Raw genomic sequence first — 12,084 nt, forward strand, 5'->3', positions numbered from 1 at the left:
AAAACTTATTATACAAATGAAGATGAATTAAAAAAAAACTGACGATAGCATGAACAGAATGGTCCCTGTATAAAAATAATATGTTCATAAAATTGATACGATATGTAACTTTGTATACATGTTTCTACAATTTCCATTTGGATCTTGCCACTATATTGTGTATTTTCTGCAGAAAAAGCTATTGATTGCAAACTAAAAATGCTATAAAATTAACAAAAATGTACGAGTACCATAATCTATCTATAACATTTAAAAGAAATAAATTTTTGAGCCGAACGTATAATTCATTACTTAATTCTATGAAACATGGCACACATATTTGCTGCTTACATTTCAAATACATTGTATTGCAAAAACATAAAATCTTATATTGATTATACATCTTTCATTCCTTTCCTCAACCATTCATTATCTTTATTACTGAATAAAGACATTTTAAATTGTTAATATTAATAGATGATCCATTTTTTATAAATTTTAACATTAAGTTACTATTTTCTGAATACATTTTCAAATCATGTGTTACTAACAAAAATATGTAAATGAGAAGATATGCATAGTCATTAAGAGCCAATCAGATCACAGCTACAACATAAGTTTTGCGAGTGTAACCATAGCAACTGTTGCCAACAATGATACAGAGATTGCTGAGGCACCTTGGGCTTCGAAAGATGGACAATTCATGGCCCCTTGACACTCCATTGTTTCTGAAATAAAAGTGAAAAAATATGAATAAAGTTAAACTAGATTTGTTTCAATATCCAATCCAAACTAGTTACAATGATGAACTCTGATGTGATACATGAAGTAAAATGAAAGCGACATTCATAATTAATGATTTTCAAAGTCTGAAGGAACTTTATATACAACATGTAAGATATATTTTGCCCTGATGATAGAGAAGAGAAACTGGTCAGCATTATATTAAAATGACAAAATCGGTTATTTTCTAATATTATTTTTCTTGTTCCTGCACGTTTTTTGTCATTTAATTATACATGTATATACAATATATACGTTGGCACACATTATTTTCATCCTTGATTCTTTTTATAGACAAAACATATTTCTTAAGTAAATTACAGGAGGTAACCCTTGCCATGCTGTATCTGTGTGAAAGACTTGACCTACTTCAAATTTAAATTTGTCAAGTTTTGAATATGCAGGATTTCAAAACCAAAATGAGACAGTCAACTGTATAGAGCCTGATACGTAGTACATGGATATGCTATTATTGCATGCTGGTCAGACTCAAAGCCTGTGACAGAGACAAATTTTACAGACAGTAAACAATCGTAACAGACAGTAAACACTTGTATGGTTAAGAAATTAACCAAAATTTATCAATAGCCTATATCATACACAAGAAAACAATAAAAAGAGGACAACTTAATAAGAAGCACAATTTATAAACTTTCCAAAAAGCTCAATAATTGTGTGTCTGTCTTCTCCAATTCTGTTTCTTGCCACACAGTATTATTTGGTGTAATCGTTTGCCTCCACGTTTTTAATTCGGAGCACATACCAGGCTTCTTTGAAACGTAATGTCGTCGTGGCAATGAGTTTTGTTATTTCATATTTCTCATTGTCATTTAACTGCATTAATTGCGTGTTTCCTTCACTCCTGGTCGGTTCTTTGTACCACAACACTTCCGGCTCAGGATAACCTGTTAGTATACAACAAAACATAACCATATAAAATACATTAAAATTGTCCCTTGTTACTACTTAACTATATATTACTTTTAAAATCATTTTTAAACTTGATTCAATTAGATTAGTCACAAGTAATAAAGAATAAAAATAACTAATGAAAAATATCGAATAGATATAAATTTTAATGAAGTCTATTTAAATTGATTTTATCCCCTTATAAAATTCACATGACGATGATGTCATACCAATAACATTGAGATGGTAAATGTTATAATTTAATCGTTTATAAAATTACTTAATAAAAAGTTAACTTCTTTATCTTAAATTCTTCTCAAAATCATTGTTGAATGTAACCCCTATAAATACAAAGCTGTCCTTCAGACAAACATAAAAAACTTAATCTTGCATTAATATTTCTTGTGTTTCTGTGACAATTTAGTTGAACACAATACTGTTACACCACGATTAATCATCCTCTGTTGATTAAAATTGAGAAGTTGTCAGATACTTGTAAAGAAAACAATGGAAGCACTGCTAAAAAATTGAAAAACATGATAGATATGCGTTTAATACAAAAATATCAGAAAGAAATAATACGGACAGGTACTGAAATAAGCAAAGTATTTTAAATATTTACCTGATACTCGACACTCTTAACTTAGCATCAAACTGTCAAATCAAATTTTGAGCTTGCCCGACAGTATCTTGCACAGCAAGTGTCTCATGTTTGAAGAAGACACTTAGTGAGACAAGATATACATCTGGCGGCCTGACCTGGTTATCTGCAATACATTTATACAGCCCTCGGTCTTCCTTTGTTACATTCTTTAAAGGTAATGTGGTGTTCTGAAATAATTGCATACCAAAAATAGATAAATCATGCCAAAAAGCAAATATCATATTGATATAAGACTTTAAGTGTTAAAAGAAAGGGAAGATGAAAATTATACATGTTTCTTCCTTAATATTATCATATATCTATATAATAATGTTGACTTCAATTAAATTACCATTACATTCAATTCTTGAACTGTCGGGGACAACAAAATTAATCCTCAGTATTACCCAGGTTGTCCCTTAACCTGTATGGACAAGCGGAAATTGTCGATAATTTACTATATAAATATCGTATGGACAATTTAAGAAATGCGCAAGATAAAATGAGCAAGTAAGCCAAAGTCAGACCCATCGATCTATATGAAATCTTATAATAATTAATAAATTTTACAAACAAAATCAAATAATTCAACAAGTATCATGTCAATCAAGTAAACCAACCCTTAGTTGAGCGGCATCTAATCCAGGAAGAAGTCCTCCGTCTGACCGGATCCACGTTATATTTGGAGCGGGTACGCCTGTCGCAGAACATTCAAGGTTGTGAGAGAGTGACCCATGTCCAGTTGTAACACTGCCACGTTGTTACTGGTAATAGTTGGCGGAACTTAAATATGATAAAATTAGTTAAGAAATATTAATATCACAATAAAAAAGAGGGTCAGATTTAACCCAAATTAACATTTCATTTATATATATGCGGATTTGAAGCACCTGCAGCATCTTATATAATAAGGTACTGACATACTTCAACCAAACCAATCAATAACTATATGAATTAATATTAAACTACATAAATTAATTAATATTATTGTTTTATTCAAATGAAGAATTAATTCAATTAGTCAACATATGCAATTATATGTAGATTAATTTGTCAATATTTGCAATATTATTACAGACTAGTATAGCAATTAAGAAGAGGTCAAAGACATTTTATTCATTTATATCTAAGCCAGTCAAGTTGACAACTATATGCATAATTTCTACACAAAGATCTATTCTGTACATTTATATCTTAATACCAGATCAATTGATGTACAATTTCTACATAAAGATCTAAATGATGAATAATTACATATAATATAATTTACATTTACCTTGGACAATAAGATGCCCTATTTTTGAAGGCCATGATGCCGGACCTCTGATTTGAATACATGTATTACATTTATAGTAACCATAATCAACGACAGTTAATCACCAACATGTACGTTATACGCTTGTTGAATTCTAGCTTTACTGTATCGTACTTCTTCGAGCCCTCTTCACATACTTTGCTTTCAACAAATATGTTTTCATCAGTGGTAATAATTTCACCACCGGACTTGGAATCTAAAAATGCCCAAATTACCTGGAAGGAAAAATGGCTATCTCAAAAATGTTATCATAATAATATTGTATAGTTATTCATATTACATGAGATTGTGCAGTTAATCACTCGATCACAAATGCCGCAAATGGCAAAAGGAAATGGAAGTGACGAAACATATACTTAATTTACAAAACAATAGTTTATACTTGTAATCAAAGTATTATGTCAAAATAACACGAGCATTTCATACATCAAAACATAATCTATACAGTATTTCATTTAATAACTAATTTTGTGGACAGTGCACAAGAGTTGGATTCTAAATACATAAAAATACATGTAACATTTTTGTAAACTTTACAAATGTATATCATTTAATATATTCTATAATACAGTGATCAACACATAATTATGATCGCAAATCAAGACAGATAACTCATGCCTTTTCATTCAATATTCCTTTGTAATTGTCACAGTTCATATCTACTCTGTGGCAGTGTTTTTGAGTGTATACTCATTGTAAATATTCACATTAAGAGAGTATGTTAGGCTGTTTGACTCTGAGTATTGATGAGTAGTAATTATTCATACTTACATTACTTGTTTGTGTCACCTGTATTGTTTGATTTTATTTACCTGTCAAATAATGATTATACGGTCTATGCACATGATCAATTAATTTTCGATCATTTCCGTAAGATTTCCGACAACTTGCTATCAATAAGAGGTGTATATATGTTTAATGTGTGTGAACCAAATTCAACCAAATTATAATCAATTCAATTTAGTTTAATTAAGTAAAATGAAATACAAAACAGTGGTCAAAATCTATCACTAAATTTCGCTCGCGGTGTCTGTGCTGCTGTCAGAATCCGAGCTGCTGTCATCAGCCAAATTTATCTTCTTCTTCTTCTTCTTCTCGTTCACCGCTATAATCTCAGACCTGCCACATCGATGCATGTTGCCGTCTTCTGCAGTTCCTCCATTGCGCCGTGTAGTTTCGTTTGTATCCCGGTCTCATGTGGCCACACGGCTCTTCTCTGTTGTTCCAGGAGAGGACATTGTTGTAGGAGATGTTCAGCTGTTTGGTTGTCACGTCCACAAGAGCACTTAGGAGAGGCAGCTAGTTTTAGTTTGAACATATGTGCGTTCAGCCATTTATGACCTGTGCGAAGCCTAAAGATAGTTACTTGCTCCTTCCTGTCCAGGTAGTGGTAGTCATCCTTGTTTGACTGGCACCTCATTGCTGCTTTGATGGTTGTGGTCTTCTCATTGTAGCTGATGTGGTTCATGGGCTGATCACCTTCCGCTCCTAGCTTTGCCAGTTCATCAGCCTTTTCATTTCCAGGGATGCCGCAATGTGCGGGGATCCACTGGAATGCTATTTGTCTGGTTTGTGACATGCGAGAAAGCACTTCTGATAGTTCAGGCAGCTGGTGGTGTTCTAGGGCCTGTAGTGCCGACAGAGCATCATTTAATATGACGATCTGTGGGCAGTCCTCTGGAGACTCTTCAATCACTCTCAGAGCTGTCTTGATGGCTTCATACTCTGCCTTGTAGTTGGTACAGTATTTCCCCGTTGCTACACTGTGTCACTCCTACCATTGTTATGTTGGACGTAGATGCCACCTCCCCCATCTTTGATAGCTGCTGTAGCTGAGCCATCTGTATAGATATGGGTCCATGGCTCTTTGGGGTACTCACCAGCTATCATTGCGAGTGTGAGTGCCTTTTTGGTGACATCATCTTTTGTACTTGGATGGAGTAGTGGCACAGTCGTATTAATATGGGTGTTTGACAGTTCTTGAATCCATGGGGTTTGCAGGTCAGATTTATCAAGTGGTATAATAGAAGGACCAAGATTTTCAGCATATGTTCTAGTCAGTTTGTTGGCCTCGTGTACAAAGCTATCTCTGCGCAGACGATCTTTTGTCAGTCCTTGTAACTTTTGTGTCATTGGGTGGTCTGGCAGGAACTCATATTTGCTGGCTTGTACAAGTCCTTTTCATCTCTTCTATGACTGAGTGGTGGAATCGTTGTAAGGTTTTCCATAGCCTTGATTGGATGAATTTCATTGCTCCTGTAATTACACGTAAGGCTTGGTTTTGGACCTTGTCGAGCACATTCTGGTTTGTCTTTGACGTAGTTATCCAAGCTAAGGATCCATATTCTAGATGGGGCCTAATTGTGCCTTGGTATACTGTCTTTAGTATTTCCTCATTTGCTCCCCCAGTTGGTACCCGCCAGTTTCCAGAGTATAGCTAGCTTTTTCCGGGCCTTGGTTTCAGCATATGCTACATGGGGCTTCCATGTCAGCCGATTGACAAAGGTCACACCGAGGTAGGTAGCCTCTTCCACTTCAGTAAGAGTTGTGCCACTGACTTAGATGTTTCCAGCTTTCTGTTTTGGTGACAGTGTGAACAGTGTGGTACATGATTTATCTGTATTCACCTGTACACACGACTTATCTGCTCATGCTGATAGCTGGTCGGCAGCTTGTTGCATCCAGTAGGTGGCAGTCGTGGCATGTTCTTCTGAACACCATAGGACAAGGTCGTCTGCATAGAGTGCTGCTTTGATACCTCTTGCTAGATCGGACACCAGATCATTTATAAAGATGAGAAAGAGAGTGGGCGACAGGACACCACCTTGAGGGACACCATGTCTCTGTAGGAATTTTTGGCTGGTGGCCCCGCCGGTTCTGACTCGTGCTCTTCTGTTAAACAGAAACGACTTGACCAACTTGTACATTGTGCCTACAATGCCATTCCTCTGTAGCTTGACCAGCAGACCGTCTGTCCATACCTTGTCAAATGCTTTCTGGAGGTCGATCCATGTGACTTCTTTTCTTGAAAAGCCTCCTAAATTTCTTGGGCAAGGTATGTTGTTTGGTCTTCAGTAGACCTGAACTGCCTGAAGCCAGCCTGTTGGTTAGCTAGAAGTTGGTTGTATTCCAGATACCACTTAAGACGCTGGTTCACAATCCTCTCCATTGTCTTACATACAACACTGGTGAGACTGATGGGGCGATAGCTTGATGCCTTATTTCGATCCTTGCCCGCTTTATGAATGGGGATCATGGTCGTCTCTCTCCATATTTGTGGGAGTTGTCCTTCTCTCCAGGTGAAGTTGTATATTTCCAGGAGTTTGCCCGTTGCAAGGCAGCCCAATTGTATGAGCATCTCGTTTGTGATGCCATCTTGACATGGTGACTTCTTAGTTTGAGCTGACGTAGAGCAGCATGAAGCACACTAAGGGTGAGCTCCTTCTCCATGACTTCCTCCTTGGCTTTCCCTGTTGTCCTCTCTCCTTCCTCTCTTCTGACCTCTCTCAATCTTTCCCTGCTGTTGTGAATGTTGCTTATTCCTCATAATTGTCAGCGAATTTGTTTGCTGCCTGTTTGCCTGTCAGCAGGGAATCACCCTCTATCAACGAAGTTGTGCCTCTTTCACTACCTGCTTCACCATTCATCTGCTTGGTGAGCTTCCACAACTTAGTGCCGTCCTTTTCTAGGTTTAGAGATTTAGTTTTCTCTCTGCAGGATGTTCGCCTGGCCTGAATCTTTGCTTTGAGGAACTTGGCCTTAGCTTGTTGCAGATTGTTGTTGTTTTCAAGGGCTGGGTTAGAATCTGCCTCCCTCCTGGCTTCTGATAGATTGTTCTGGAGTCCTTCTAAGTCCTCATTCCAGCATGGCTTATAATTCTTCCTGGCACCCCGAGGTATGCACTTATGGGCAGCTTTAAGAGTGGCAGCGTTGAAGTCCTTAATGCCTTTATTGACGTCTCTGCCATCTACTCTAATGTCTCTGCAGAGATCATCAGTGAGTCTGCCTTCTTGTAGTTCCATCGAGGGAAATTGGACTCTGTTCTGACCTTGCACTGTATGGTGAGATAAACTGGGTGGTGGTCGCTTCCGCCTTATTGTTCACCTACTTCCCTGGTGACATTGCTGTGAATGTCTTCTGTATAGAAGGCCAGATCAGGTGTGGATGTGGAATGCCAACGTCTGGAGTAGAATGTTGGATGGTCGTCAGGGTCATTTATCTGGATCAGAATCAGGTTATACTCATCCTGCCAGGTATCAACCGCCTCTCCGCGCCTGTCCATATGGTCATATCCCCAGCTCTGGGAATGGCTGTTGAAGTCACCAACAACAAGGTAATTTGTGTCCTCTGGATCGATAGTGTCCAAGGATAGAGCTCTGTCATTTGGTGAGTAGAGGTTTACAACATGTATCACCCAATCGCTCAGTCTAAGGCACAAAACATGAAATGAGCATTGTTTTTGTGCTGCTCAACAACCGCGTCTACATGTTTGCAAGCACTCAGCCATCTGTCCGCACCAATCTCTTCAAATGCATCATTAGTAATCTTCTGAAAATCCCCGAATCTGAACTATAAAAATTTGTGAAAATTAGTTTTGAACTGTTAAAAATGTATTGTCATATTCGCAAGTTTTATATTAATATAAAACTTTACTAACCTAAATGTAGTATTTCTTTTACGAATAATGTCTTTAAGCTGGCTCCAAATGATCTCTATTGCATTAAAACCGGGATGATACGGAGGCAGCCTCAGAATTTCATGGCCGTTTTCTCTAACGAGTTAGTCAATGGCGTATGTTGGAGGAGGTCTATTCATCCGTGCCAACTCTAGAAGCTGTGCACGAAACAAGGAGTCATTGAAAGAGATATTGTGTCTTTGTAGCCAGATCTGGAAATATAAAACAGCAAAGATATCAATTTACGAAAAAACATATACATGTATACAGCAAGTGATTATTTTATTGATCAATGTATAAAGGACTAGCTACCTTAATATCCTCTTTCCGAGTGTTCGATGTGGGGCATCTCTATGTCTGGACGGAATGATAACTGGCATTATCCATCACTATGGCACACGGGCAGTCAAGGTTTGGTATGCACTGGGTCTACATCCATTTCTTTTCGCCGTTGATTTCTCAATGGTAATTCCCTGTGCTTGATGAGGCTTTATGAATAGGTTGATCTCTAGGAACAAATCCATCTGTCGATCTTGCATGCAAAACTATCAACATCTGTCCTTTATTACACGGCATAAATACCCTGGTTTGTTTGGTCCTTGCCAGCATCGTTTTGCACAATATGCAGAGTCAACCCAAGTTTTGTCCACATACACTAGTTTAAATCCTAGATCTTCTAGTTCTTTCTTCCTCATATAGTATGAAAACCTCTGTGATACAATAGACGGCTACAAGTACTTTCCTGTCGTTTGAAGTTCTCTTCCAACGCAAGCCCAACTGCCTAACTACTTTCCTCAAAGTTTATATACTTCCAGGAAAATTAATGTCCGTTTTCAGTACTGTGTGGGGGTTTCTTAGTGTTGGCAGCTGTCGACGTACCGTATAAACTCATGGATCTGGTTCCTGATTAAAGTTGTGTCAAAGTCATCTAGAGGTTTATAATCTCCTCTCTGAGACCGCTGTAGAGATTTCAATGGTCCTTTGTGTTCCTTTCTAATTCTATATACAGTCCTAGTACTAACCCCGGTCGTCCGAGCAGTGCGCTCGATGCACGACCCGTTGTCTTCCTTTGGTTGCTTTAGAAAGTAATTTTATACATTTATAACAATCTGTTTAGCTTTCGAGCCAAGATGGCTAAGATTGTTCAGGCATGCTTAAGCAAAATCCCCATATATGTAATATAACACCCTCGTAATGAGAGTTTTTATCGTGAATCCCGTGAATACTAGTTTACACAAATGTTTGTTTTCCGACAAAATACATGTATGCCGCAAAAAGAAGAAAATAAAGACTTATTGTACTAAAAGCAATCGTGACTTTTCAAAACATGAATTGCATATTAGAAATTAATTCTCGTAATCTATACGGACAGAACCGAAGTGAATTTGATTATTTAAATGAGTTATATAATGTATTCATTATTGACAGGGCAATAAATCACGTGACTATATCACGTGACTTCAGGTACCAAATTGTCAAAAAACATAATTGTTGTGGATAATCAATGTTCCACATTTATATTTTGTATCAATTACAAAAGACCCTCCATATTCCCTTACATGACATGTTTGTTTGTTTTTACGCCTTGTCAAAACAGTATTTCAGTCACATAGGCGGATAGTTTCCTAACCATCGTTCCTGGATAGTTACACCAGTACTAGACTACCTTCCTCCGTGCTAAACTACCAAAGCATCTTCCGGGGATTGAACCCGCGCCAGAGAGGTAACTGGATTAGAAGTCATCGACTCCAACCCCTCGACCACGGAGGCGGTCTACATGACATGTGCATATGCATAATTATGCAAGGGTATATAGAACTTAATATTTGGACACAATTCATTTCAATTTATATTTATCTCTGTATGAATGACAAATAACTCATGTGGTCCAAGAAAGTTTCTGTAAATATCAATCAGAATTTACCTGTAGCATTCAATTCATTAAAAGAATGGGACAGTCTTCTTATAGAATAAGCAGAGTTATAGTTTATCCAAAACACTCTGTTCAAATCAACTGTTGGTCAATCATTATAATAGCAGGCAATCTTTTGAAATACAAGTATTTAGTTAATTTAGATCACATTGACAATGAAAATATGAGCATAATGTCACTTTAACTTGTATGTTGAGGAGAAACATCAAGGGCTGGTCATAATCAGACTTAAATTGTTAAATTTTCAAAAGATTTAATTGTTGACTTTCTTGATATTTCTCCATTGCCCTCTAGTTGTGTCATTTGAATGTGATATTCAAAATATACAGAATCAGATAGCTTGTAATATTTTTTTTGTTTTTTTGTTTGTTTTTTGTTTGTTTTTTTTGTTGTTTTTTTTCTTTTCTTTATTAACTGCTGTACTAGTTGTCTCTTGCTGTGCACTTTTGTGACAAGAATTATTTTTATTTCTTATAAGTAAAAAAAGGTTTCCAGACTATGATCGTACTGCATATTTCATTCATTTGATCAATTTAAAGGTGAAAACTACCCTCTCAAAATAATTTGAAACTATGTACATTGTATTTGACCAGAGCCATATACTTAGCTAATTTTTTATTTCATGAAGAATTTCACACTGCAATATAGTACATGGCTTCGTTGTTGAAAAGTTTCCAAAATAATCTTCATGAAAATGGTAACTTAATTATAATATATTAACTTTCTGAATAGGAATATGTTTTCAGTGTACTACTATGTTATGTTACATGTACAATGTATGTGGTTTATTCAATTTAATTGTTGATGGAATACTGGACTGAGATTTGGTATTTAACATTTGTTTACATATTGAATGAGGGTGATGATAAAAAAAATTGTGCTTTACTGATAGACACAATTTATAAATATTTAAATGATATGTACATAATAGAAATAAATATAAAAATATATTGTACAGATCTGTAAGATTTTTTTTATCAGAACTTAAGAATGGTTCTAAAAAACAAGAAAATTATTCAAAGTTGGTGCAGTTTAGATATAACATAACAATGTATAAATATATGAAATAGAATATACGACAACCTAAAAATCAATGCTCCACTGAACCATTCCTTGACAGAAACATAAATCATTTCAAAAGAACATACATAAATTAACATTTTTTGCCACATGTCATGTATGGGAATATGGAGGTTCTTTAGTAATAGAGACAAAATATAAATGTGGAACATTGATTGTCTACAACAATTATATTTTTGACATTTTGAAATTTTAGTTTGAATACTTCTTAACTGGTGTAAAGGTGGCAAAATCCACAAGGTCTCCTATAGCACAGCTATCGAGAAAAATGAACTTCTTTCTTCTGACAATCCATTAGTGTATAATTAAATAATCCAAGGTTAAAACACAAATTTCATACAAATCTGTTAAAGTTAGAGCAGCTTATAGTCAAAATACATCAACATTCTGTAAATATGTCTTTACATCTAAATGATGATAGCAATTCAAGGAATTACATTTTTTATAAATATATTGTTTGTTTGTTTCATTTTACGCCTTTTCCCAACAGTAGTTCAGTCATATTGGCGGGTAGTTTCCTAACCATCGTTCCTGGAGACTTACACCAGTACTAGACTACCTTCCTCCATTATAAATATATACACACTCTGAAATAGCCAACAAATAGACACAAATATGTTCGATTTACGAATCAAATCACTCCCCTTTAACATCCTAACAACATTCACACTTTCAATCTGTCACAAATACCTCCCTCCCCCTCACAGATCCCCTCCCCCTTTGCTTATCCCCCCCTGATGCACTTCAATGCCTATTTTTAAAACAAC

The 12,084-nt window shown here is 36.0% G+C and overlaps 1 protein-coding gene across 1 annotated transcript; it reads right to left on the minus strand.

The window, feature by feature from the left end:
• Positions 1 to 1,525: 1,525 nt before the first annotated feature.
• On the minus strand, positions 1,526 to 5,388 carry LOC132730568 (uncharacterized). The gene is made up of 3 exons (XM_060716528.1): positions 3,591 to 5,388; positions 2,935 to 3,097; positions 1,526 to 1,667 (listed from the first exon to the last, which is right to left on the minus strand). The coding sequence occupies exon 1, from the start codon at positions 5,206 to 5,208 to the stop codon at positions 4,735 to 4,737; it is 474 nt and encodes a 157-aa protein (XP_060572511.1). The 5' UTR covers positions 5,209 to 5,388; the 3' UTR covers positions 1,526 to 1,667; positions 2,935 to 3,097; positions 3,591 to 4,734.
• Positions 5,389 to 12,084: the final 6,696 nt, after the last annotated feature.

Source organism: Ruditapes philippinarum, unplaced genomic scaffold (genome assembly GCF_026571515.1).
Source record: "Ruditapes philippinarum isolate M1 unplaced genomic scaffold, ASM2657151v2 ctg771_1_1_1_1, whole genome shotgun sequence".
Lineage (NCBI taxonomy): Eukaryota > Metazoa > Mollusca > Bivalvia > Venerida > Veneridae > Ruditapes > Ruditapes philippinarum.